This window comes from Jatropha curcas, chromosome 2, assembly GCF_041381405.1.
Source record: "Jatropha curcas cultivar XTBG-Jc1 chromosome 2, XTBG_Jcur_1.0, whole genome shotgun sequence".
NCBI classification, from domain to species: Eukaryota; Viridiplantae; Streptophyta; class Magnoliopsida; order Malpighiales; family Euphorbiaceae; genus Jatropha; species Jatropha curcas.
Window position 1 is genome coordinate 30,351,291 of NC_143152.1, and position 25,782 is coordinate 30,377,072.

General features: G+C 34.5%; 7 protein-coding genes across 9 annotated transcripts; 5 read left to right on the forward strand and 2 right to left on the reverse strand.

The window, feature by feature from the left end:
• Positions 1-99: 99 nt before the first annotated feature.
• Positions 100-1,938, forward strand: NDF5 (NDH-dependent cyclic electron flow 5). Its single transcript, XM_012215077.4, has 3 exons — positions 100-962; positions 1,099-1,581; positions 1,673-1,938. The coding sequence occupies exons 1-3, from the start codon at positions 462-464 to the stop codon at positions 1,865-1,867; spliced, it is 1,179 nt and encodes a 392-aa protein (XP_012070467.1). The 5' UTR covers positions 100-461; the 3' UTR covers positions 1,868-1,938.
• Positions 1,939-2,073: 135 nt separating this feature from the next.
• LOC105632640 (ARM repeat superfamily protein) lies at positions 2,074-5,396 on the reverse strand. Its single transcript, XM_089717574.1, has 3 exons — positions 5,085-5,396; positions 3,218-4,547; positions 2,074-2,699 (listed from the first exon to the last, which is right to left on the reverse strand). Exons 2-3 carry the CDS (start codon positions 4,538-4,540, stop codon positions 2,223-2,225), a joined length of 1,800 nt encoding a protein of 599 aa, XP_089573700.1. The 5' UTR covers positions 4,541-4,547; positions 5,085-5,396; the 3' UTR covers positions 2,074-2,222.
• A 1,965-nt stretch (positions 5,397-7,361) lies between these two features.
• LOC105632641 (PHD finger protein ING2) lies at positions 7,362-11,020 on the reverse strand. The gene is made up of 7 exons (XM_012215080.4): positions 10,862-11,020; positions 10,680-10,751; positions 9,935-10,146; positions 9,164-9,227; positions 8,550-8,806; positions 8,381-8,419; positions 7,362-7,688 (listed from the first exon to the last, which is right to left on the reverse strand). The coding sequence occupies exons 1-7, from the start codon at positions 10,905-10,907 to the stop codon at positions 7,575-7,577; spliced, it is 804 nt and encodes a 267-aa protein (XP_012070470.1). The 5' UTR covers positions 10,908-11,020; the 3' UTR covers positions 7,362-7,574.
• Positions 11,021-11,896: 876 nt separating this feature from the next.
• On the forward strand, positions 11,897-13,000 carry LOC105632642 (NADPH-dependent aldehyde reductase-like protein, chloroplastic). Its single transcript, XM_012215081.4, has one exon. The coding sequence runs from the start codon at positions 11,998-12,000 to the stop codon at positions 12,814-12,816; it is 819 nt and encodes a 272-aa protein (XP_012070471.1). The 5' UTR covers positions 11,897-11,997; the 3' UTR covers positions 12,817-13,000.
• A 1,229-nt stretch (positions 13,001-14,229) lies between these two features.
• LOC105632643 (NADPH-dependent aldehyde reductase-like protein, chloroplastic) lies at positions 14,230-15,564 on the forward strand. The gene is made up of 2 exons (XM_012215082.4): positions 14,230-14,670; positions 14,928-15,564. Exons 1-2 carry the CDS (start codon positions 14,273-14,275, stop codon positions 15,334-15,336), a joined length of 807 nt encoding a protein of 268 aa, XP_012070472.3. The 5' UTR covers positions 14,230-14,272; the 3' UTR covers positions 15,337-15,564.
• A 588-nt stretch (positions 15,565-16,152) lies between these two features.
• LOC105632644 (TATA-box-binding protein 2) lies at positions 16,153-19,940 on the forward strand. The gene is made up of 9 exons (XM_012215083.4): positions 16,153-16,715; positions 17,921-18,008; positions 18,104-18,175; positions 18,689-18,739; positions 18,825-18,869; positions 19,008-19,100; positions 19,206-19,307; positions 19,416-19,492; positions 19,591-19,940. The coding sequence occupies exons 1-8, from the start codon at positions 16,636-16,638 to the stop codon at positions 19,488-19,490; spliced, it is 606 nt and encodes a 201-aa protein (XP_012070473.1). The 5' UTR covers positions 16,153-16,635; the 3' UTR covers positions 19,491-19,492; positions 19,591-19,940.
• A 410-nt stretch (positions 19,941-20,350) lies between these two features.
• LOC105632645 (HNH endonuclease) lies at positions 20,351-24,574 on the forward strand. 3 transcript variants are annotated; one of them, XM_089717819.1, is made up of 8 exons: positions 20,351-20,857; positions 21,576-21,630; positions 21,806-21,895; positions 21,979-22,053; positions 22,248-22,339; positions 23,491-23,572; positions 23,850-23,933; positions 24,165-24,574. In XM_089717819.1, the coding sequence occupies exons 1-8, from the start codon at positions 20,553-20,555 to the stop codon at positions 24,288-24,290; spliced, it is 909 nt and encodes a 302-aa protein (XP_089573945.1). In that variant the 5' UTR covers positions 20,351-20,552; the 3' UTR covers positions 24,291-24,574. The 3 variants fall into 3 exon arrangements, with proteins under 3 accessions (XP_089573945.1, XP_012070475.1, XP_012070474.1); XM_012215084.4 differs by lacking the exon at positions 21,806-21,895 and having other exon boundaries at positions 20,354-20,857; XM_012215085.4 differs by lacking the exons at positions 21,806-21,895; positions 21,979-22,053 and having other exon boundaries at positions 20,353-20,857.
• Positions 24,575-25,782: the final 1,208 nt, after the last annotated feature.

A 25,782-nucleotide genomic window follows, 5' to 3' on the forward strand; every position in this document is an offset into this window, starting at 1 on the left:
TTCTGTCGATGCAAAGTTATGAACCAATTCAGAAAACATAAATTTGGTACTGTAGACAGTATCAGAATCAGTTTGTGTATTTATAAAAGTGATAGCATTGAAATGTGCCGATCCGGAAAGAAGAATAATGAAAAAATAAGTTGGGTAATTTCTTTCTGTTACCTGAAAGGATAAGGTTGAATGCTTGGCCAACAACTTGGGAATTGAATAGCAGTAAAAGAAGTTAAACCTGTCAAAAACTAGAAAATACAGTGGAAATATATATTTCAAAAAATATCTTTCTAGTTTTCAATTAGAACCAACCAAAAGGGTTAGCTGAGTTATCCAACAGCAAGCAAGACATGGATAAGTGGGCCACCGACAACTTCCTTTTCCCTCTTCATTATGCACAGAAGATATATCAATGCACTTATATCTTGTGCTTAATGATTCCAAAACAAGAAAGGGTTTAACAAAACAGAATGACTTCCAGTTGTCTATTTTCATTGAACTTTTCTCCTATCTTCTGCGCAACTAAAAATTCTCCATTTTCTTTCCAATCTTACTTTCCCTCTGTTTCTCTTCAATACTATAATAAGAAGAGAGAACTCAAGCTTCCTTCAGTAGCCCAAATTCCATACCAACCGATAAACGTAGACTATTTAGAAGAAGAGTTCAGTGGTGATGGAGTCTCTTTTGAAGATATCGGTGCTAGCTGCTTAGCCAAAATAGGATTGGAGAATGGAAGCACAGCAACCTTAATGCTACCAAGTGGCTTGATCACATCATACAAGGCACATATGTGGCATGGCGGTACAGTTGAGCTGCTACAAACATCTGTATCAGAAGGAGAAGATGGTAGTCCTGTTATACAAGGAGGGGTATCATTAGCCTTCAATTTTGGTAGTGATAATGAAACTTCATGGTCTCCAAGTAGCTGGGCTCTTCATTCTGTCAGAGGAACTCCTCAAGACTCTTTTCAGGTCTTTCTATGTTACTGTCAATTCTTAAAAGATTTAATCTTTTAGTCCTAGCAATTAAAGAAATATGGACTTCACTTGCTGTTAAAAATCCGATACTTGTTGTAGTAATGATTGAATTGGAAGTTGTGAAATGCAGGTTGAACTGATAAACACGGATGCAGAGGACATGATTGATCTAAGATACATTATGAGCCTCACCGAAGACACCTTAAGCTCACAACTTGTAGTCTCAAACAGAAAATCTTCATCGATCCAATTTATGGGTTCGCTTATAAGTAATTTGACAGTAAGCACACCAGAAGCAACTTATGCATATGGGTTAGAGGCATCAAATTTCTTTAACCGACCTATATTATTATCAAATTTCAGCATAGTTCCTCCTGAACTTAGCAAAGAACGCCAGTATGGTTTTGGAAGACCAAGGGATAATGCGGGGCTCAAAGATTTTTTTTCTGGTTGGGGTACAAAAAATAAGAAATCCGGCGAGGGAAAAGACGGGCAAATAATAGAAAATGAAGAAGAAATGGAGGGTGAAGAGACTGACAACTATAAAAATTTAACTGAGAAAATGAGCAGGATTTACACCAGTGCACCACGGGATTTCACAATCATTGACAGGGTATTTTCTTTTTCCTATTTTTTCCCTTTTTTCACTTCTCCCATTGCTTCAATATTTTGACAGTTGCTTTTCATTTTGCCTCACAAAACAGGGTAGAAGAAACTCAGTTGTGATAGGAAGGAATGGGTTCGATGAACTGTACATGTTTAGTCCTGGCTCAAACAATGACAGCTATGGCATGTATTCTTATATATGTGTAGGATCATCAGCAATGCTTAAACCAATAATTTTGAGTCCAGGAGAAGTGTGGACAGGTGGACAGCATTTGCATAACCCTAATTTATGATTAATGATTGATGAATCTGCTTGTAATTTGTATATAGAAACTTGTGTTAAAAGAAACTTTGCTGCTCACAAGCTTGTGATGGAGATCCTAAAGGCAATACATGCATGTACAGTGTATAGATTTCTCCCATTTCCCTTAACAATAGTTTAAAACAATTGAACAAAACATATTAAAACACTAAATTGTTCTAAAGGAGCAATACTATGTTAAGCCAAAACAAGTAATTTATCTATTCAAGCATCCAACTAAGGGTTGGAACAACTTGTTTAATATTGAACGGAGACCATAGTATTCTCAGTTTCTCACAATGATTCACTGAAGTCTGCTAAACCATTTCAATACAACAACGACTTAACTAAGTTGGAACAAGATGTTGACCTTCCTGAGTATCAATCCACATTATTGAGGTAAAAATTGCAAGAAGAGCAAAAAACAGGCCTATAATCAACCTATAAGGCTTCTTCCGGTAGCCCTTCCCACTGTGAAACTTTGGAGTATCATCTTTATTTGCAGAAGATACTTGCACCTTAGTGTCAACTGGAACATCATCCGTTGATGACACTGACTCAGAAGTATCTTGGAATAGCTCAGTACCAGCATAAAAGTTTCTGTTCTCTTCAACCTCATAACCTACATTATGTTGAAAGCCATTTCTGCTGAACTTCATATTTGGACTATAATCAAATTTGTTTGGGCATGGACTCATAAACCTTCTGCTTTGTTTCTCAGAGAAGTCTGAATCCATATCATTAGGATCCTGAAGTGAGCGAATGAGCTTTCTTGGAGTCGTGAACATATTAATGTTGTCAACATTTATATGGGAGCGTGACCTCTGAAGCACAAACAAAGAAAAGCAACACAATTAATGTTAGCAATAATGAAGAGTTGAACATATAATTAAAAATGATTTATATTCATTCTTTAACTGGATTGCAAGGGAGCAAAAGCAAACTAACATGTATCGACAAAAAAGGAATCTGGGCTATATACTCTAATATCTGAACTGTATCAAAATTGGTAACCTTTTTCAAATAAAACCTATGCTACTGCAATGGAGATAATAGGCAAGAAATATGTCCATCTCGTACCAACCAGACCACAAATTTAAGTTAATGCCAGTTGATAAAAAGTTCAAAAACCCTTGAAAATATTTCAAAATACTTTTTTTTTTTTAAAACAATATTTAGAAAACTTTGGCAGAAGTTTAAACATACTACTTTTCCTTTATTTTCATTTTTCTTTCTTTTTTCCACTTTTCATCATTCCATTCACTTCTTAGCTGAATGTGATATATAAAACTGAAAGAAAGCGAAACAAGCAACTTGTTTTTAAATGTGTTAGCAAAATTACCTGAGGACTGGGAGTAGTACTCCTTAATCCATTTCTAGGAGTTCTTGGTATGAACCCTCCAAAATCTCCAGCATAGTCTCCTTCACTTTCAGCAAGCTCATTATGCTCAGAGTGATTGGAAAATGCATCATCAATGGGATTTCCACGAGCCAACTCTGAAAACAAACCATCACTGAGAGATACATCTACCCCTCCATTCTCATAGCTCCATAGTTTTCTGTTCACACTCCTTCGGTCATACTCCATATTAGTTGAAATAGGAGACTCAGCCAAAGAGTCATATTCAATAAAGGAATCAAGAGTCTGTGATTCAGGTGATATGGATACTGGAGAATGAGTTCCAGAAGGAGATTGATTCCTCCTCGATTTGTTGTCTCTCCTACCAAAGTTTGAACCAGTAACTGAGCCAGGACTCTTCTCAAATTTTGATTCTTTCTCTATAGATATCTTTTTCGCAGTCTGCAAAGCTTCAAAAGCAGCTCCACTAACATAAGCCATCTGATCAGATTGGCACTTTTCCATCTCCCCAATTATTAAATCAACCTCTGAATATATGCTTCTAGGATCTAAACACTTCATCAAGAAATTGACCATTTGAATAGCAGACAACCTTTTTTGAGAATTACTCTCTACAACACCAGCATTCAAAATACGCAAGCCAGACTGTATTGACAGTCTTGCATAGGCTTCAACTATTAAAGCATTATGCTTTGCCAAAGCCATAACCAAGCCCATATGCGAATTAGTCTGGGTAGACTTCTCCTCCAAAGCAACAGCTACATTTTGACAAACCTTATTCACCATCTCATCTGAAGCAAACCTCCAGTTATCTGATTCCACAAGAGCTCTTAAGCAAAGGGCAGCCCCAGAACTAAGGCTTTCCTGAGAACCTAATAGGGCTTCTGCGAGAGGCTTACAAAGAGAATGAATTATATGCCTCTTCTTTTCTTGGTCTGTGTTTGTTGGATCCATACCATATCTTGCAATTGCTGGTACCACTTTAGAGCACGCTTGTTGAAGTGGAAAAGACCCTGCACTTGAAGCCAAGGTCTTGATAATGGTAGTCATTATGCTATCAATTTGAGGAACAATGTTGACCCCATGGACACGGGCAAGAACTTCATAGAGTGAAATAGTGTACTCCCCAGACACTGAACCACTTTCTTTGGTTTCAGAAACTTGTGCAAGAAAAAGAGGAATTGCCTTAGAATCCAAGCCTTTCACATATGATTTCAATGCTCTCATTGCTGATCTACGACTATCAGCATCTTTGTCAAGATTTGCCAATTCTCGCCGTAGCACTGGACTGAGATTTCTACCCATTTTTTATCTGAAAACAAATGGGTTATTAAGATAATCAGCAAAAGTAGTTTCTACATTCCTAAGGAAAATATGGATGTTCAATTATAAGCCTAAAAAGCAAATCTTTAACAGTTAATTCATTAAGGACTGAAATTCATTAACTAAAAATCCAAGAACAAAATTTATTTTTTCTCATTTTCTCTGAAACCAGAAGGATGAAAAATAAAAAATACATCTTTCATGGGTAGAACAAACAAAAGAAAGCAACTTTAACCGACACAAAATCATTGGATGAACAGATATACGGAAAATTCCAAATGAAACTACATAAATTGAAGCTAAAAGAATCTTGCTTTCTTAAAGTAAAGCTACCAATTAAATGCTCAAATTAGCAAATGGGTTTATTGAAATTCTATTAGCAAAACTCAAATGAAAAGCTATCCAAATGAACTGAACATAGTAACAAGCATTAATACCTACATCAAAGTAACTTAAAGTAGTTCTTTCGTTTCAAAATAATAAAAAGATAAATCAAAATCAAATAAAAAAAATTAAATAGACCCACCTCTTCAAATGGATCTTTATTGCTTCTTCTTCCAGTATGAACTCCTCTCAAAGCTTTGCTTACTGTAACCAAGAAAAAGGAAACTCTCAATTCAAGAAATTGGAAACAAAAAGATAGGAATTTGGGACCAAACTCTTGTCAAATATTGTTTCTTAGAGGGTTTTTTTTTCTGTTCTGGGTGTGTAAACCAAGTCCAACAGAGTATACATATTGAAGTATAAGCAATTTGTTTTAGGGTTTCTATTTAATTCGATAAATTAAATCCGGGTCTATAGAGGCTGAGGCTGAGGGCTGTCCTAAGTTTCCTTTTCTGGCTTTGTTTTTATGGAGTGGAATACGTTGAAATTCAAATCTTTCTCTGAAATTCCGCCGCTATCCCTTCTCTAGCGCTCTCCACCTGTATTTCTACTTTGACAATTCTACCCTTTCTAATTCCTTGAAGATATTAGACTATTAAAAAGATAGATCCTTCGAAATTCTTTTTTTGCTTTTGAAATAAGATCCTTCGAAATTCTAGAATATATAAAGTATAAAAGAAAAGAAAATAGTAAAAAATATATATTTTTCTTGTTTGGAAATTCGGAAGAAAATATTTTTCAAAACTTTCTCTCTAAATTTAAGGAAATAAAATATTTTTATCTTGTGAAAACAATATTTATGGATATAATTGCATAGCTAAAAACATTAATTGCATAGCTAAAACATCATGTTGTATTTATTGTATATAATCATGATAAAAGTAATAATAACAATACCAGTGAAGAGTGATAAAGATTCAACTTCTAAAAATAAATTTATTCAACTTCTAAAAATAAATTTATCAATCATTAAACTTAAAATTTATATTACTCTTTCGGCTTGAGATAGATACGAAAACTCCTTAAACATTTGACAGGGGACAAAACGTCTCCTTTGTGAAATTAAATTAATCTAACTAATAAACTTTAGATATTGAATGGTTAAAATTAAAAAAAAAAAAAAAAACCTATATTTTAATAAATGCAGTTATTGTTAATATATTTAATTATTTTATTATAATTTTAATATATAATAATTAAATTAACTCGAGTTTACAGTAAAATCGTTATATACTAGAGTATTAATAATAATAATAATACATAAATTCTTCAGTTGCCAACAAGCGGTCATCGGATCGCGCGCCTTTACTCGATCTGTCAGCTGTTTAGTAGGTGGTTGAGGTTAGTTTCGTCATTTAAAATAAAAAACTTTGTCTTGACAGTTTTCGCTCGAAAACGAAAAGTTTGCAATTTTCCTTTCCCGCTCTCTTATCCTTTTCGTTCCTGTGATTTCAAACAGTCCAAAGCTCAGAACACCAAATGACCGTTATGCCCTTTCTATCACGACAAAAAGGAAAATGTTTATTGAAGGTTGTGCCATCAAGAAGATGAACGATGATTGAATTCAGTTTATTGGATGAAATATATAAATTCACCTTCTAATTTTAATTCAGACACCTTAAATTTTATAGATATTGTGCATTTTAAAATAACAAAATTTGATATTATAGTATACCTTTTCACATTATTAATAATAATAATTTTTACAATTTTTTAACTTTGTATCCAAAATATTGATTTCATATATTATTATTAAAACTTTTAGAATAATAATTTTTACATTTTTCAATAGATGTTTAATTAATCTAAATTAAAGTATTTAATTGATATTATTTTATAAATTTAAATATTTGATATATAAAAAAAATTAAATGTATCATAGAATCAAAGTAATAAAATTTATCAACGAATTTAAGTATTAGAATTTAAGTATTTAGCCAATAGAAAATCAAGTCGATATCTTCTCTTTCTTTTTTCCTTCCCCATAGCATACAAAATAATTAAATCTGGAATATTTGACCTGGCTAATATGTTAACAATATATTTTTAAACAAGAAATTATAAATAAAATAACGTTTAATTTGATTTATAAATTAGAAAAACTACAACAATAAAAGAGAATTCATAAATAAAGGACCTTTAAGATATGTTTAAAATATTGAATAAAAGAAAATAATTGTAAAAAATAAAGAGTAAGAAAAGGAAATAAAATGATTGAGGATAAAATGAAGAGATATGTTTAAAACATTGAAGGAAATAAAATGATTGAGGATAATAGAAAAGGAAAGTTGTTTATCTTTGTTTGGAAATTATGAGGATAAGTAAGAAAATAAAATAGCATAGGAATAGTTTAACGATAAATGTATACACGATATAATAATAAATCTAAATTCAAATCTCCTATGAAGAGGGGGGTAAATATCGGTTAATTTTGAATTACTTTTATCAAAAATAATTGAATACATATACAGGCTCTTCATATTTATCTTGTTTAATTGAATGCCAAGTTTGGATTTATAAATTAAATTAATCATACAAAACTTGGCTCTATTTGATCAAATTAGCCATTTTTTTTTGTTTTCGACCAACAACGAATACTTCAAAAAAGCAGTAGATACCATACAAGCATATATCATAATTGACAATGGGGTAGCTGTCTGCAGGTTGGACAATACCACTTTCCCCTGAACCTCGTCTCTGGCGTTAGACCAACACATGCATAATGGAACCATTCACCTCCTTCGCACTGTAAATTTCGTAGGTTGAAACAAATGCATTCACTCATAAGTACGACTATAAGTTATTTTGATAATCATATGATCAAAGTACAAAAAGGGAAAGGAACAACAAGTACAGCACTAAAATGCTTATGTAAAAAGTTCTACAAACTTAACTAGACTCTGGCATTTCCTGGTTTTCAAATATCTCTATCTCTATCCTTCTCTCTCTCTCTCCCTGGATCCTAAACAACACCAGTATGCTGGTAAAAATTTAAGCCGCATGCACATTTAATTACCCACACCAGAAAGACTAAGAGTAGGGCCATTCTGCCAACCTATTCTAAGTGCTTTGGTAAGTCTGCCTGACAATGTTATAATATTTAACCTTAAATATATCCACAGAATTTCAAGGACCTATCCCAACTCTCATCACAAAGTTTACTTCACTTCATAAACGAGGAAAAGTAAGTTGTATCGAACTCATAAAATTTCTTCAGTTTACCTATGGTGGTGCATCTAGTTATGCACACAAATTGAGATGTTTACTTCCATCCTATCAATTTTTCATGTGAAACTCATAAGTACCATCTACCAATTTTCTAAAATATTCTAATAACAAATACAGACACAGACCAGAACAGGGATCCAAGTAAAAAACTTAAAATGACTAATTATTGCCAAAAAGAAGAAACAAAAAGAGACAAGATAAGGTGCTTACATTTTCATTATCACAGGCAATCATATCTCCAAAGGACACCTGAAATTATCATACAATAAGTTTAGCAGATGTACACGAGCATTACTCATAACTAAAGTTATACTTGCAAAGCAACTCTGAAGAAGAGATGGCAATGAAGTTCAAATGATAGTAAACAAGGAGTCAGAACCTGATGGCAGACACAGTAAGTAGGTTCATTTGGATCAATGGGTTGATCAACATCAACAGAGACATTAAAATCCTTCTTAATTCCTGGAGGCGGCATGAGCTCAAAATCCCTTTCACGTTCTCGATCCCACTCCCTGTCCCTAAACTCATTCCTTTTTGATTGAGGTGTCCCATAAAAGGACTTGCGTTTTTCAAGTTTAGGGACTAATATAGGTTGTGGAGGAAGAACTGCTGGTTCATCTGCTGGTATTTTTCCCTCTGATATTATTATGAAAGAAAAACATAAAGACCATGAATAAAAGATTATAAGAAATTCAATAAGCTACCTGAAGCACTGAATTCTAAGAAAAGCAATCATTGTACCTAGTTTTGAATAGCTAAAGGAAATTGAGATTTCAAAATAGATTTCTTCATATTATGGTTCATGATGAGAAGATGTTTATACTCACTATATTAGAATTGTGATTTTTTTTTTTTGTGATCCAATTTTAATAGGGCAGGATGTATTTTGAGGTGAAAGCCTGGGCCTTACTAGATAGGGCCTGTTCCAGGATTTGTGTTTGGGTGACATGACAGTAGATTTGAATATCTGTAATTCTGTATCAATTTATGTACCATGCTTCAAATCTTCTGCAAAGTTATTTAGATCCTCATCCAATCGTTTTATATGGCTGTCTATCTGCATGAAGTGAAAAAGATACGAATTATAATCAGAAGCAGTAGATTTATTTAAGCCCGCAGCTAGTTAAGCTTTAAAATGAAGTAATCTGTATAACTGGCTCCTTCACTTACACACAAGCACACAAAGAAAAAAGGAAAAAAGTTACTAAGAGAAATGATGAAAATAAAATAGTGTAGTCAGCAATCTAAAATAACTCTGAGAAGTACTCATACTAGCTCTGTAAGTTCAGTAGCCAAATGAATGTGTGTAAAGTTTATGGCGTGACATTTTACCTCCATATAGTTTCTTTAATTGCATTTTGATTGCACTATGTCACCCAGACAATTGAAAACTATAACGATACACATCCACCACTGGTAGCAAAATGAGCAGATTCTTCATATAATACTAGGACTGTAATTTTTAGTAAGTTACAACATCATGCTGTATCATCCACTTGAAGATACTATTCAGTATGAATAATTTACCTCCCGAACCTAAACTCCACATCTGAAAGCAATTTCTAGTGTCAATAAAAAAATAGTCCATTACCAGGGATTAAAACATGTCCTCTAATTATACAAAAATGAGCAAAATCCCATTTTTCTTTGCACCAACTACCACGTATCACAAGAAATTCCAAAATATCAAAGCAATATATATAAAATATCTAGAAGATATAAAAATAGCAACTGATTAAAGGCCTTAATTTAGAAGAAACTTACGAGGTCATAAGCTTGCCGTGCTAACAAAACCTTCTCAGTACACAAACTTAATGCATTATCCTGATTTGCCTCGATATCCTTTCTCATTCTCTCAACAGCATCATCATCTTCATTGTTAATGTTATTAAAAGTACTGCCATTTCCTCTCTTTGAACTTTGTGATGCCAATCCCAGACAGTATTTCGTTTGCTGTCTGGTTTGATTTATCATTGCTTCAACACATACAATGCAATGCATATGTAGATTAAGCATATGTACACTTAATAAGAGAGAAAATGGTAAGAATAAACAAACATTTATTCATGTCAAATTGCAGATGTTGAAGTAGATAACTAGGTGTTAACTTGTATCTATCTACATATAAATTCTTAAAATGCACGGCCAACAAATCAACAACAGAATCACACATGCATCACATGTTGCTGCGCATAAGTATGCTGATACATTCATTATAAAATACAGAAACATTATAATGAAACTAGAAAAATGAAAATTCTAGCTCTACAACTTGTATACATGTATTCATGTAATGCATATGAATAAATTGATATAAATGTACCATAATTTATGAATAAATCTAAAAAGAGAAAACTCAAAATTGTATTACTGCATATTCATATACTATATGCTACATATGTATCATAAAGATCACTAATGACACCTAAAGTAAACAATTCACAAACTTTCAAAGACCAGAAAAAGTAATTAAAAAAATAGAGATGAATTTCTATGAATATGAGCTTACAATGAGATCGTTCATCGAGCTCTCTGATAGTATTGAGAAGTCTTTGAAGCTCGGCAGGTAATGTGCTTGCATCTATTCAAATTCAAACTCAAATCAGATATAAAAAATTACAATAAATTTATGCCAAAAAAGCCGAAACGAAAAGAGGCTTTGTAATCTAGACACAGAATTTATGAACTTACACTCCAGGTAATCGTCGACGTAGACTCCAGTTCTAGCGATTGCCATTTTTTTTTTTCCCCTTCTTTTCTTTGAGTTCTAGGGTTTTGCTGTGATTTCTTTTGTTTGTGTTTAGCGGGTAGAGGACAAGAACTGAAACGATGTCGCTTGGAATTATTATGAGACAGTGGAAATGTTAAGCCGTTAAGGAGGTTTTGACCGTTGGGGAAGTGGGGAATTCGGGTGGGACCTTCGTCCTCACAACTAAATTTTCAATTATGACCATTTACAGCCTACAATTAAGGAATTCAACAATTTTGCACCTCCAAAAGTTCATAAAGCTACAGAGACCAAAACACAAACCCAAAAAGGCTCATAAAATTGTCTAGCAATCAAAAAAAAAAAAAAAAAACAATATATATTAGAATATAAATGGACACAACTATTTCTATTTAAGTACAGTCGTTTGGAGGAAAATTTTCCTCCATTCAGAATTTATTAGAGTTGTAAGTAAATTTCACTATACGTGCACACTTAAATGTTAAACATAGTTTTTTTGGTGAACTTTAATCTATATACATAATGTGCTTGAATATCACATTTTCTTAATGTACGCTTTAATTAATTTTTGACATTAAATAATAATCAAAATAATGTCGGTCACTTCTTTGAAATCTCTAAAATTCAATATTTAATTTATAAACCAAAGCAAGGGCATATTAAATATTTTACTTTGATATTAATCCTAAAGTTACCGCATTAGAAAAATTTCTCTATATAAATACAGCGCTCAAAAAGAAAATTTTCTCCGTGTAAATAGAAGGAGTATTTATTTGCGTAGGCATTGACGTAATTCATCCAATAAGAGTTCGGTCTAGCATGGCTGCTGACTGGCATTAACTTATTTTGGCGCATTGACCAAGTTGCCCCTCCTTGTCTGTGTACTATAGTAGGCATTGAAAAGGATAGTATTGACATTCTTGACACTCCAGTTGTGGAATGACCTTCCTACGAGAAGACTTTTTTCTTGAAGTTTTTTATTTCCCCAAACCCCATACTCCAATTATAAAGGTTCTCTTGGCAGTCTTCAGCAATAAATAGTTGAGACGCGGTTGCTTCTCTAAGACAAAATCTTTCTCCCTTTTCTTCAGTCTTTATCATGTCTGGCGAAATTACCAAGGAGGCAGCAGCAGTAGCATCATCTTCTTCCTCACCGCTTGATGGTCGGGTGGCCATAGTAACTGGGGCTTCACGTGGCATTGGCCGTGCGATTTCCAACCACCTTCACTCCCTTGGTGCAAGAGTTGTGCTCAATTATGCCTCAAGCTCCAACCAAGCCGATCTCCTTGCATCTGAGCTCAATGCCTCTGCTCCATCTTCTCATCCCCAAGCAATTGCTATCAGAGCTGATGTTTCCAACCCAGATCAAGTCAAACAACTGTTTGACACCGCTGAGAAAGAATTCAACTCAAAAGTCCATATCCTTGTCAACTGTGCAGGGGTTATGGATCCAAAGTATCCTACTTTGGCCAATACAACAGTGGAGGACTGGGATATGACTTTCAATGTCAACACCAGAGGGGCATTTCTGTGCTGTCGCGAAGCAGCTAATAGGCTGGCTCATGGAGGAGGTGGAAGAATCATCACAATATCAACATCCATCGTCGGGGCAAATTTGCCAGGATATGCAGCTTATGCTGCTTCCAAGGCAGCAGTGGAGACGATGACGAAAATACTGGCCAAGGAGCTAAAGGGTACAGGAATAACTGCTAATTCTGTAGCTCCAGGACCTGTAGCTACAGAGCTGTTTTTTGCAGGTAAAACTGAGGAAACTGTCAAGAGAATAGCTGATGCTTCCCCTTTAGGCCGACTTGGTGAGCCTAAGGATATAAGTCAAGTTGTTGGATTCTTGGCTACTGATGCGGGGGAGTGGATCAATGGTCAAGTCATTAGGGTTAATGGTGGATTTATTATCTAAAATTATAATTGATTTAAGAGCTGGTACTTTCTTTTGTGCTCTTGACACGAGCCATTGTTTGAAACTTATTATTATCAGGGAAAATAATTATTTCGTCCCTGAGATTTGTCATAATTATTTAAATAGTCCCCGATATTTATATAAATATTTATAACATCCATGAGGTTTACTTCCGTCTTGTTAATTGGTCCTTCTGTCATAAAAACACATTTTTTCCGCTAATTTTGAGAGGAAAAGATAAAATTATCCTTCATAAGCTTTCATTATTTCGTCCCTAAGGTTTACCATAATTATTTAAGTAGTCCCTGACATTTATATAAATATTTATAATATCCCTAAAGTTTACTCCCGTCATATTATTTGATCATTCCTTCCAAAACACATACATTTTTCTGTTAATTTTTAATAGAATGATCAAACTATCCTAAATCCTCTAATTAACATATCCTCATTTTCAACTCATTTGCTTTCCTTCTCACTCGCTCACAAAAATGGTATAAACAAATTTCATAGAGCTCAAAGCAGAATGAACAACATCTACTTGAGCATCAAACATGTTCATATACTTAATCTTTGTATTTGCATCCAATGCATTACTTTGCTCAATAACCTCAGCAATTAATCCCAGAAATAGCAACCATATGCAAAATCTGCTAAAAAGAAGACCAATACAGCAAAGCAAAAATTTACACAGCACATTTAACTTACTCTTATTCACTTGAAACTCGACATTACCATTAACAAATGCCCATGTAAATTTTAAATCATAAATTATAAAATAAATTTAATGTAATCAGCTAGTTTGATTTAAACCCAAAATTGAACAAGCAGATTAAAAATTTAAAAATTTACCCAAATTTTAGATTAAAATTTTTAAATTTTGGGTAAATTTAGAGAATTTAAGATAGTTGAAAGGGAGGATATGTTAATTAGAGGATTTAGGGTAGTTTGGTCATTTTATTAAAAATTAACAGAAAAATATTTGTTTGTTGGATGGAACGATCAAATAATACGGTGGAAGTGAATCTCATGAATGTTATAAATATCTATATAAATATCAAGAACTACTTAAATAATTATGGCAAACCTCAGAGACAAAATAATGAAAACTTATAAAGGATAATTTCATCTTTTCCTCTTAAAAATTAACGGAAAAGTGTGTTTTTTGGACGGAAGGACCAATTAATAAGACGGAATTAAATCTCAAGGATGTTCTAAATATTTATATAAATATTAGGGACTACTTAAATAATTATGGCAAACCTCAAGGATAAAATAATTATTTTCCCTTATTATTATTATTATTATTATTATATGTAAAATCTTTTTGGAGCTTTAAAGCTGATGAGTAATGACGCCATGGATGATGCCATCAAGATATTTTTTTCTACTTTTTTTTCACACTAAATTGACTGAATTGCAACCAACCAAATTAATTCTTTCTTACTGGAAGCAAATGGCCACCGCCAACACCAGCGCTGCCACTACTACTCCGCCACTGCAAGACCGAATAGCCATCGTCACTGGCTCATCCCGCGGCATCGGCAAGGCCATAGCCATTCACTTGGCTTCGCTGGGTGCCAAAATCGTCGTCAATTACACTTCCAACAAAGATCAAGCTGATCTCGTCGCTAATGAAATCAATTCTTCTATTAACGACGACAACCGCAGCACACGAGCTATTGTTGTCCAAGCTGATATATCGGAGCCTGACCAGTTCAAGTTGTTGTTTGATGAAGCCGAGAGAGTTTTTGGATCAGAGGTTCATGTCTTGGTTAATTCAGCTGCCATTAGTGATTCCAAGTATCCTACCATTGCCGACACTTCTGTCGAGGATTTTGATCGCATTTTCAGGTACTTACGCCGTCTTCCCAGCCTGAACGACGTGTCGTTTTTTTCTTTTTCTAGTCAGCAGTTTATTTTCACGGCCATTCATTGATGAACGTAACAATTTACACATATTATCTTTAATAAATTTTTTTTAATAAAAAAAATTATCTTTGCTAATTTTTGGTGGCCAATTTCTTGATTGTACTTTAGTGTATCTATTGACTGCAATATAAATGAGAGTAAATGAACAACCATCTAATGATCATTTTGGGACATTCCAGTGTAAATTGTAGAGGCACATTCTTATGCTGCAAAGAGGCAGCAAATAGGATAAAACGGGGCGGAGGAGGAAGAATCATATTGATATCATCTTCATTAGTGGGTGCATTGAAACCAAAAATTGCAACATACACAGCTTCAAAGGCAGCAGTGGAGACCATGACTAGAATACTGGCAAAAGAGCTGAAAGGAACTGGCATCACTGCGAATTGTGTAGCACCTGGACCTATTGCTACTGAAATGTTCTTTGAGGGAAGAAGTGAGGAGTATGTGAAAAGTGCTATTGAGGTTTGCCCACATGGTAGGCTTGGTGAACCCATGGATGTGGCTCTTGTTGTTGGGTTCTTGGCTACCGATGCTAGTGAATGGGTCAATGGACAAGTCATTCGTGCTAATGGTGGCTATATTTAGGATTTGGTATGTGGTCTATGTCCTCCTTCAAATGGTTGTTCCTTGTTTTTTTTAGATGTTTCTATAACGAGTTAATGAAAATTGGTGCTGATGTTGTCACAGTGAAATGTGATGGTATCAGTAACATGTATCTATACCAACAAGAGCACAAATTTTTCTTTTTGGTGTAGAAAACATAACGCTGTATACGGTGAATTATATTTCGATTCAACTCAAATTATCATTAAATTTGACAGGTTGAAAAATACGATGAATAATAATATTGTCCATATAGAAAAAGATTTTTTATCTTATGAGATTGATTATCAAATTGAATCGAATTATTATTTAATTTTCAGTTAAACCAATCAGACCGATCGCTATGATTCAATTTTGAGGACACGTTGTAAACAGAAACTAAATTAAAAAACAAAAAATTAGTAAATGAAAAGAATAATATCGACAAAATGAGTCAAGAGTGTTTCATGCTAGTTTAAGGAAGAAAATATCAACGTTTTCCTTTGCATTTTTGCAGTTTTTAATTGGTAGATTGGATGCTTCTAGATATTGTCATACACTGACGTCATGTGTAGGACCCACGCCGTCCACCTCGCATTTAAATGACACAACCCACGTGTCCAAAATTAAGAACAAATAAAGGACATGATCGTCAATTTTCAGGAATCCGGAAGCAGGACAAAACAGTAAATTCCATGAAACATTCTGAACTTCCAACTTTACCCTTATAACCTACAACAACCGGTACCCTTCTACTCACAACCGGCTCCAGAGCCCGTTACCCAGTTGCCTCTATAAGTATTGATTGGTAGGGTACAAAAAGGCCATCACGTTTCCCCAACCGTGTCTCTCTTTATCTCTCTGTCTCTCTCTCATAATCAGAGACCAAAGGAACCAAACCCATAAGCGCAAGACCTTCAAATCTCTCCTCTTCTCTCTTATACCATTTATCTCTTAAATCAAAACCTATAAAAGAAACTTGGTTTCGAAATCTTCCCTCTCTCTGCCTCTAATTTTCCCTCTAATATCTCCCCTGCTTATAAATTTTTGCAAAATTTTTTTTAATTTGATCCTGAAACTAACAACCCTAGATTGTAATAGATCAAAAACTGGAATTTTTTTGAGCATAGATCTAAAATTTTATAGATCGGATTAGTTTAGGGAGAACCCAAATCGTTGAAATCTTTAAAGCTTAATCCATTCGAGTTAGGGTTGCGATCGAGCTTAGCTGTGAGAATTTATAAAAAAAAAAAGGGATTTTTTGTGGGAGGAATATTGGGGTGGTGAGGAACATAAAAGGACATGGCAGAACAAGGAGGCTTGGAAGGCAGCCAGCCTGTGGATCTTTCCAAGCACCCTTCTGGCATTGTTCCCACGCTTCAGTAAGTCTATCTTCATCTCTTTCATCGTTTGATCCTCACAATCCACCTTTGTATTTGTTTTTATGCGTGTTCGTGTCCCTGTGTGAGTTGACCTCGGGGATCTAGATTAGGATTTTGTGGGTGCATAGAGGGGTTACTGCTCGATTTGTGAAGGTGTTCGATTATTGGAGCTGGGCGTCTTTAATTTTATGGAAAAGGGTTCTGGTTTGTGGTTTTGAGGTTTCATTGAAGATTGTACTGGGAAATTAAGGAATTAGGTTTATGCCTTTGATTCATGTTTCTCCCAAAAACTTTTCCTCCACAGTGTTGTGTTTTTTTTTTTCTTGTTGGATAATTGCTTCATGGTTAAATTATACGCAGTATTGATCGGTTTGTTGATTCGTTGAACCCATGAGTTTAAGGGAATGCTGGTGATGTCGTGAGAAGGAAAAACTTATGGCGTTTATTTTCTCATGTTTTGTAAATGTATCCATTTATTTATGTAAAGCATCAGGTTTTTATTATCTATGTATAGAGCGCTGACATATTCATGAGTTATATAATTTTGTTCATGTATGCTGAAGACAAGTCATTGTATAACTTCTAGGAGGGTGGAGTTCCGAGTATATAACAAATTAAACAGGTTTCAATTGGCCCAATGTCTTGTGCTATCCACTTGAGTGAGAGTAATTCTTCTTTATTAAAATCTTTCTTATAAAACGAAGCTTCATGAATTTTGTGGTTGCGTGCAATTTTCAGAATTTTCACGGACAAGTTTGAAGTAAATGTTTATTTTTCAGTGTCAAGGTTTGAAAATAGTTATCTTACCAACTTACTTAAAAATCAAGGCAATATAACTTAGTTATGCTTGAAACAATTGAAGACATAGTCCTGGCACTTCGCCTGAGAAGAACTTCAATACCGATTTGTATTTGTAAATTTCTGATGTTGGGTTTTTATGGTCTGCTGAGAAGATCGCTTTATGTTATAATTTTCATTTGATGGCCGACTGAAATGCTTTGTGGCCTTTAAACCCTATAGGACCTTTATTTTGACCGTGTGCTTTTATCATCAAAGTCAGCGTTATTGTTATCATAATTATTTCTTCCTTCTAATTTTTGGTTATCATCACAGTCAATGTTATCATAATTGTAAGTAACTTGTTACATTTCCTAAGTATCTTGTACTAAATTGTGAAATCTCACTGTTTTCTAATTGTTTTTTAGGAACATAGTTTCAACAGTGAACTTAGATTGTAAGCTGGATCTCAAGCAAATTGCACTGCAAGCACGTAATGCAGAATACAACCCAAAGGTATGTAATGGTCTGATTATAATTGGTGATGAAGTTGGTTATTTTTAAGTGGCTGTGGAAGTTTATTATTGACCTTTAGTATTTTGTCCGTATAGCGTTTTGCTGCTGTCATCATGAGAATAAGGGAACCAAAGACAACTGCATTGATTTTTGCATCTGGGAAGATGGTAAGTTCTTCCATACTCATCAAGGATTATTTTTCTGATAGTTATAGTTGAGTTGTTTCTTTCAAGGCTTTTTGCATGTGAAGTGATTGGGTTTTTTTTTTCTTCATAATTTTCTGGTTTGTGTTTGGACTGATATCTTTATCATTAATCATATACAAGTATGCTGTATATTGTTTCCTGACTTATTAAAACATCAGAAAATTTTCTACCTTTACTTTATCACTTTGATTTTGGTATATCCAAGTTACAAGAGTGGAGAAAAAAACGGGTTTGTACGCTTTACCATGAATGCAGTCTTTTAACCAACTAGATTGGGATAAAGTTCTGGTTGAGTAAAGTTGAGTTGATTTATTTGATGGATTCTGCTGTGGGAGTTGGAAAACAAAATATATTATGGTTAGCTTTATAATTAAAGATTGCATGTTGATCCAAGTGTATTGTATGCATAATATATGCATGGGTTACATTACCATGATCCTATATTCGTCTAAAGATTTGTCCTTGTTGATTCAGGTGTGCACTGGTGCTAAAAGTGAAAGTCAGTCAAAATTGGCAGCAAGGAAGGTATATTAATATTTTGTTCCTTGAATGCTTTTACTCAGACGAGCTTTTCTTGCTGTTCGATCTGACATCATATTTTGTCTTTTAGTATGCTCGAATTATCCAAAAGCTTGGGTTTCCTGCCAAGTTTAAGGTATTAGGTTCTCTCTTTCCCTCATAACGCCTCCCTTCTTCCACTCTCTCTCAAACAGACACATGCTTTTCTTTGCTGATCAGTCTTTGACCTATTATCCTCTTTTTAAATTTCTTTTTGTTAAAATTTTCATGACAGGACTTTAAGATTCAGAATATTGTTGGTTCCTGTGATGTAAAGTTTCCCATCAGACTTGAAGGTCTAGCATACTCTCATGGTGCTTTCTCAAGCGTAAGTAACCATTTTCTGCTGAGCTTAACATACTAGTTAGTATGGTGAGATTCTCTGATGCAGGTCTTCCATTACTCACCACCAGTATTAATACTGTTTGTGCAGTATGAACCTGAGCTCTTTCCAGGCCTAATTTATCGCATGAAACAACCAAAGATTGTGCTCCTTATTTTTGTCTCAGGAAAAATTGTTATCACGGGAGCCAAGGTGAATTCAGCAGCTCTTGTCCACCTATGATAGGCATGCAAGCTAGGCATGCTGCTTGCTGTTCCAATTTGGTAATTGACATATTTGTTCTTGTTTGAGAATATTTAGGTAAGGGATGAAACTTACACAGCCTTTGAGAATATATACCCTGTCCTTACTGAGTTCAGGAAGGTCCAGCAATGATGGTATGTGCTTTTGTCTCCAATTCTTTATATTATTTTTTTCCTTGGTAGACTTAATATTCTCAAATCTCTCGCTTATTTCCCCTCTGATCATATTGCAGATACATATTTGAGATGGGGCAATGAGAGCCATTGCGGATGGACCAAGGATGGGGGTGGTTTCAAGTGTGTGCATAAGTGGAATGGATTCAGAAGTTATGGCTTTTAAGCCTGTGCATCTGTTCCTGTGATCTTTTTACCTGTGGATAAGTTTGGCTTTGGGTCTCTTTCCCTCCCCAGGTGGATAACATGACAGCTGAACATGCCGCTGTGTAATTTGTAATTAGTGATTCGCAAGGATTGTTTGGGGAGGAGAAGATGTTAAAGAACATTATACTTTTTCTTTAAATTTGATATGGATTATTCTTGGACGTTTTTAATGTCGAAGATGTAGTTTCAATTTTGCTGGAAATGACCCTATTTTGTACTTTATTTATGACTTTTCTTTTCCATTTAAGCTGGGTGCATTCTTGGTACCACAAAAAAAAAAATAATAATAATAAAATGCTATAAGTATAATGTACAAGTAAAACTGTCGGGCAGCTAAAAATAAATGAGTTTAAATATATGTGTCAATATGAAGATTAATTAACGTTGATGACAAATTATTAAATTATAAAAATAGCGCTTTTTCCCTTATTTATAGTTTAATTAGAAATAAAAGAAAATGACGGCATGGAGCGAAATTACATTAGCTTGATCCATATATTAATTAAACCCAAATTGAATAAAGTCGAGAGGGATGGCAAATTTGTCATTTGCCCACAACCCAAGATATTCGAAATTCAACGAAAATTATTTTAGGACAATATGTGGCAACGGTTTTTTCCGTGTGCGTTTTTTCTCTGATTTTTCTACTTTTGCTTTCACTTCTACGAAACAATCCATTATGTTTCTCTTCAAAATGCGCCAACACTTGTAGCCAACTGAAACTCACGTATACCCAAATCAATCTACAAATCTTTTTCCAAATAAAGAAAAGCTTTTATCTTTCTGTGCCAAGTTGTGTTACTTGCAATAGTGGATGGCTCAATTCACTGCCCAAGGGCGCTTGAAATTGCTATTTAATAGTGATGGGGTTCACTTTAAGCTTCTTGGCAATGGTTTTGTTGGTGGGTTAAGATCATTTCAGCTCCAGAAGGGAAAACTCAGGTATATTGGTTCATGTACAAGGCAATATGCTTCTTCTTTGAGCAAGAAATCCAGGCACTTCAAAGTCGAGGCAAGCCTCTATGGAAGTGATAGTGATGAGAGTGAAGATTATGACAGTGAATTTGAGACAGATGATTTGGCTTGCTTTAGAGGCCTGGTCTTGGATATCTCTTACAGGTCATTTCTCTCTCTGAACCCGTCATTTTATTCTTTTTCCTTATCTATATACGCATGCGTCTGTTTTTTTTCTTTAAGCATTTAAGTTCTCTCAACATTTTTGTATGCTGTGGAGTTTAATTAATCATGTGGTCTACGCAGGCCGCTTTTTTTTTTTTTTTTCGGCTAATTTGGTTCCGATTGAGTATGAAACTCGCAACCTCACGACCCTAAAGACGGTTTCAGTACCACTAAGCCAAAGCTCATTGGTGACATAGTCCTTTTTAATATGTATGATTTGAACCCGTCTTTAATGATTGAGAAGTAAGCAGTTAGTACTAGTCTGTATAGCTATTGTCACACATCAGATGGGCTTGCCATTTCAAGTCTCTTCTCTGTAGAACTACCATTACCTGAAATTTCTGTGGATGCTGATAGTCGATTATTTTCCTATTTACATGATTTCGCTTTGTCAGTTATGAGCTTAACCTTTTGCATTCCACGTAGTTTTTTTATAGGAATCAATAGCACTTTCTGGAAATTTTGTGTTCTTGATATTGTGACAATCCACAAGCACTTTTCCTTTAGTGCTATAGTGCTTGATTTTCAAATCTTGTTTTCGTTTAGAAAGACTCGTTTAGATTTTTTTCAAATCTTGTTTTCATTTTCCCTTTTTACCGATTTAGAAAGACTCGTTTAGATGTTTGTAATGGATCTGATTGTTCTTGTCCTGCACCAGGCCAGTCAATGTTGTCTGCTGGAAGCGTGCTATATGTTTGGAATTCATGGAGAAGGTTGGACTGATGTGACTCACCAATCTATTTTAGACGTTTGATGTATAGCTTCTAGGTTTATATTTCAGCTTACGCAGTATTCACTTTCAGCTTACTGCAGAAACAACACTCTATGACATTATAGCTTTCCTGGTCGCTAATTTTTTTGGTACACTGCCCCCTTTTTTCCTTATAGACCCGTTTCTCCACAAATACAGGCATTTTCTGTTCTCTTTGTTTTGTTAAATTCAAATATCAACAACCACCAGTGTACACTGCAAAAAAGGCATGCATATAACAATTGATCCCTTTTTTTTCTGTCTCTCTTTGTGTTATTTTTTTTGAATTCTTGTCGTTCTCTATATCCAGGCTGATGTGCTTGAATATTATGATCAGACTGTAAATTCCCCAAGCGGATCCTTCTATATACCTGCTGTATTAAGGGTATGCAGTTGAGGAGTATCTATGATCAATTTTTTCTTTTTTCTGGCAATCATAGCTGTTTTCATCTTATCTTCTATTTATTCAAAGCTTAAACTAGAGGCTGGGGAATAAGTCCATTCCCTATATATCTGACTGAAGTTTCTAGTCTTTACTCACACCTCATTCCATTTTATTGTACCCTTTTCTGCTTGCAGATTCCACACCTGCTGCAGGTTGTTAAGAGAAGAAGAATCAGACAAAATCTTAGTCGTAAGAATATATTATTTCGGGACAACTACACATGTCAGTAAGTAGTATGCTAAGTTTCAATTCAAATTTGTTTTGTTGATTTGAAAAGTGAAGACATCTGTACCATGACAGATAACATTTACATTTTTATCTGTGCTGTTTGGATGTTGATTTGAACTTAAGTTACATTGATCTGCATTTGCATTTTATAGGGTAGAGCCATTTTCAGTTATCTGTAGTTGACAGTTCTGTTTTGTGAGACTCCCATATTTTTTTTGAATCCTGAAATTCAATTCTATATGGAAATTCTGAGGAAATGGTAGCTTCTTGTCCTCTCGAGCTTGTTAATGGACTATTCATGGTTCAAGACATGTCCTAATCTGAATTTTAGTCAACATCTGTTCTAGCCATATAATTGAAGATGAACTTCTGTCTAAAGATTAAAATCTCGTGGGTAGTGATAGACCAAAACAACTCACTTCCTTGGACAGAAAAGCTGCCAACTTGCTCAGCTCAGCTATCTTTATCTCTTTAGCAACTTCTCTTCTGCTTTCTGTCATTCATACCAATATATGTGGCATAAATGCATTTTCCAGGCGCATATTATGCATTGTCATGTACCCTAGTAGTTTATACTAACAGAGGTTCCAATCCATGTGAAACCTTCTTGTGGTCCATCTTGCCTGGACTAGAATAAATGGGGACAGGAACAAATAGAAGCTGGTCTTTGTCAAGCCTATAGCTGTCTCCCCCTCCTACCTTCAAGATATCTGTATCTTGGAGAATGGATTAGCATGAAATTTTCTGTTGTTTACCTCTCTGGAATATTGGTTGCACCCTGCTCAATGCTGCTGGGAATTAATGCAGCTCCATGGTTAAATGGGCTTTTAATTTGGAAAAGGACTGACCTCCTTTGACCCTCCCAAGGAATTCCGAAGTTCTTCGCTTAGAGAAGAAAGCATGATCTAGCTAATGTTGGAATTCTTAGCTCGAGTCCTAAATTCTGAAGTTGAAGCTTCTTTTTAATGGAGTGGGAGCGGAAATAACAGTTTTATCATCCATTCTACATTTCAGATTTTCATTTGTTTTCCAACATTTGTTATTGCCACTTCCCCCTATTCTATAGAAAGCTTTATTTGCCAACTAGATGGGCATTTATGATCATAATTTAATTATTTTGTGTGGTATATTATGTTTCTTTGTCAATAGGTATTGCTCTTCACGTGAGAACTTGACTATAGACCATGTTCTACCGATTGCACGAGGAGGAGAATGGACATGGGAAAATCTGGTAATACATTTACTTTTTAATTATGATTTTGGTGGGATACTCTTTGGGTTTTTGGATGACAACAAAAGGTATTTGAAAGAAGAAACAAGGTCAAAGAAATGGGGAAAAGATTTTCCATTGAAAACCATTAAATTTTAGGAATCATCTTCCTGTAAGCTTGAGATAGGAAATGGGACGCTTTGTTACTTAAAGGAAGAAGAGTTTCTGATATCCTGATCCCATATACATTTATTTTCTAAAGCTTTACGTTTCCTTTAATTGGTGCTTCTCATAACAGGTTGCCGCTTGTGCCAAATGCAACTCAAAGAAAGGTCAAAAAACAATTGAAGAAGCAAATATGAAACTTATTAAGGTCCCCAAGGTATTATTTAGTTCTCAGCTTGCTCTTGCGAAAGAAGCAATAGCTGAAATGCAAAAATCATTTCATTAGGAATGGAGGTAATGCTTGTTCAGTAAATAACAGCAAGCAGTGCTATTATCTATGAATGGAACAGATGACTTATTGAAATGATTATTATTGTTAAAAGTAGCCAATGCATGAAGTTTCAAAACTGAAACATGGCGAAATGAGAACTTTTTCCTGTACTCACAGGTCCCAAAAGACTTTGATATACTTGCCATACCACTGACAAGTGCAGCAATAAGGATGCTGAGGATGAGAAAGGGGACACCTGAAGAGTGGCGTCAATATTTGGCAAGGCCGTCCTCTGAGCCATGACATCCGTCCCTCGTGGAAGTTGTACATTGCTGTGCTTTATGCATGTGATTTCTCACTCCTGATGCCCACTTCTCCTAAGAGCACATTGAAAATGTATGTATTGAGAACGTGACTGTTGTATATTTTCTTTCTTTTTTCTTATAAAGTAGATTAACTCATGTATTCAGAACTTGTATCTAATTGCTTTATTTACAATCATTTTTGTAAATTGTACTGTGTTAGGACTGTAGTGTTTCAACGTCAAATATAAGTGCTTAATTTACAATCATTTTTGTCACTGATAATACGCTTATCGAAAATAACAAGTATGATATGATTACTTCATGTCTTCCATGCATGTTCTGTGTTATTTTTTCCTTTGCATGTGTGTGTGTATACATATATATTCTTTTCAAAGAGCTAGAATTTAAGGCTTCAACGAAGCTCAAAGCGATCGCATTTGCTTGTTCTATCAAACCTATCACTTATTTGCCCTGAAAGGAGAACTTCACTTGCATACTTCCATTATATAAATGTTTTAGTCTCTGAATAGTTTGATGCTGCAATTTGACAATTTTGAAGTACCAATCTAATGGATACAGAATCGACACTATACAGTCAATTTTTCGCAATTGCAATGACTTTGCTGGATGGCTGAACTGAAAATTTTGATTGATCATGTATTTATTTCCTTAATTCTGTTTTTGATATTCATAACATTCATCTTTACTATCAGAGTCTCCCCTTTTTCTATATTCTGGTTCCTCCTCCATCTGTTGTTTCTAATTGCTTCTTCAGTCCCCAAAACTTATCAAGTTAGGCATATGAAAATGGAATCTTTTCTCTGAGAAGTACATATTCTGCTCTTTTTCTGTTCATGTACTGTCATGCTTGTGGACTTTCAAAGCATATATGACTGGACAGAATCATATCCTGGGCTGAGCACATTTTTTATTTTTCTATATTTCATTATGGTTAGTATTATTCATATTCTTATCACTCCTCATCTTTTGTAATAATTGCTTGCCGTGTCCTACCAGTGCCATAATTCTTACAAGAATGCAGGAAAGGGTACTCAAGACTAGTACTTGTTTTGTTTCTTCTTAGAGCCTGAGATTTATACTTGTATTTAGGCCCTTCATTTGGAAGGCCTATGTCTCGAAAAAACAGGTTGAGCAAAAAGTTCAGAGCTTCCATGGGTAAATGTCGATACCCCATTTTTGAAATGCTGCAAAAATTACAAAGATTCACCTCTTCTACTATTTTGCTTGTTTTGAGCATTATCTTGTACAAGTTGGTCTGTTTCAAAATTGAACAGAACCAAAATTTCTACATGCGAAAGCAAAGTCTTTTAGTATAAATAAATTTTTAAGGGAATTTACTCCCCATAACTTGATGAAACTCATAAATTATAATTTTTATTTTCAGAAATTAATTATGTTACTTTTTAACTAAAAACTAAATAGCACTTCTGCTAACTTTTCTCTTAAATTATAATTAAAAAATAGCAATT

What these genes read in the sequence shown, in the direction of transcription:
- NDF5 (XM_012215077.4), top strand. Translation starts at nt 462, where the DNA reads ATGACTTCCAGTTGTCTATTTTCATTGAACTTTTCTCCTATCTTCTGC. An exon ending in CTCCTCAAGACTCTTTTCAG is followed by an intron (nt 963 to 1,098) that starts GTCTTTCTATGT and finishes TGTGAAATGCAG; the next exon opens with GTTGAACTGATAAACACGGA. An exon ending in ATTTCACAATCATTGACAGG is followed by an intron (nt 1,582 to 1,672) that starts GTATTTTCTTTT and finishes CTCACAAAACAG; the next exon opens with GGTAGAAGAAACTCAGTTGT.
- LOC105632640 (XM_089717574.1), bottom strand. Translation starts at nt 4,540, where the DNA reads ATGGGTAGAAATCTCAGTCCAGTGCTACGGCGAGAATTGGCAAATCTT. An exon ending in GTACTACTCCCAGTCCTCAG is followed by an intron (nt 2,700 to 3,217) that starts GTAATTTTGCTA and finishes TTTGTGCTTCAG; the next exon opens with AGGTCACGCTCCCATATAAA.
- LOC105632641 (XM_012215080.4), bottom strand. Translation starts at nt 10,907, where the DNA reads ATGGCAATCGCTAGAACTGGAGTCTACGTCGACGATTACCTGGAGT. An exon ending in TGCAGAAGATTTGAAGCATG is followed by an intron (nt 8,807 to 9,163) that starts GTACATAAATTG and finishes TAATAATATCAG; the next exon opens with AGGGAAAAATACCAGCAGAT. An exon ending in CTTACTGTGTCTGCCATCAG is followed by an intron (nt 8,420 to 8,549) that starts GTTCTGACTCCT and finishes TGATAATTTCAG; the next exon opens with GTGTCCTTTGGAGATATGAT.
- LOC105632642 (XM_012215081.4), top strand. Translation starts at nt 11,998, where the DNA reads ATGTCTGGCGAAATTACCAAGGAGGCAGCAGCAGTAGCATCATCTTCT.
- LOC105632643 (XM_012215082.4), top strand. Translation starts at nt 14,273, where the DNA reads ATGGCCACCGCCAACACCAGCGCTGCCACTACTACTCCGCCACTGCAA. An exon ending in GATTTTGATCGCATTTTCAG is followed by an intron (nt 14,671 to 14,927) that starts GTACTTACGCCG and finishes GGGACATTCCAG; the next exon opens with TGTAAATTGTAGAGGCACAT.
- LOC105632644 (XM_012215083.4), top strand. Translation starts at nt 16,636, where the DNA reads ATGGCAGAACAAGGAGGCTTGGAAGGCAGCCAGCCTGTGGATCTTTCC. An exon ending in ATGCAGAATACAACCCAAAG is followed by an intron (nt 18,009 to 18,103) that starts GTATGTAATGGT and finishes TTGTCCGTATAG; the next exon opens with CGTTTTGCTGCTGTCATCAT. An exon ending in TTGTTATCACGGGAGCCAAG is followed by an intron (nt 19,308 to 19,415) that starts GTGAATTCAGCA and finishes GAGAATATTTAG; the next exon opens with GTAAGGGATGAAACTTACAC.
- LOC105632645 (XM_089717819.1), top strand. Translation starts at nt 20,553, where the DNA reads ATGGCTCAATTCACTGCCCAAGGGCGCTTGAAATTGCTATTTAATAGT. An exon ending in ATATACCTGCTGTATTAAGG is followed by an intron (nt 22,054 to 22,247) that starts GTATGCAGTTGA and finishes TTCTGCTTGCAG; the next exon opens with ATTCCACACCTGCTGCAGGT. An exon ending in CGGGACAACTACACATGTCA is followed by an intron (nt 22,340 to 23,490) that starts GTAAGTAGTATG and finishes CTTTGTCAATAG; the next exon opens with GTATTGCTCTTCACGTGAGA.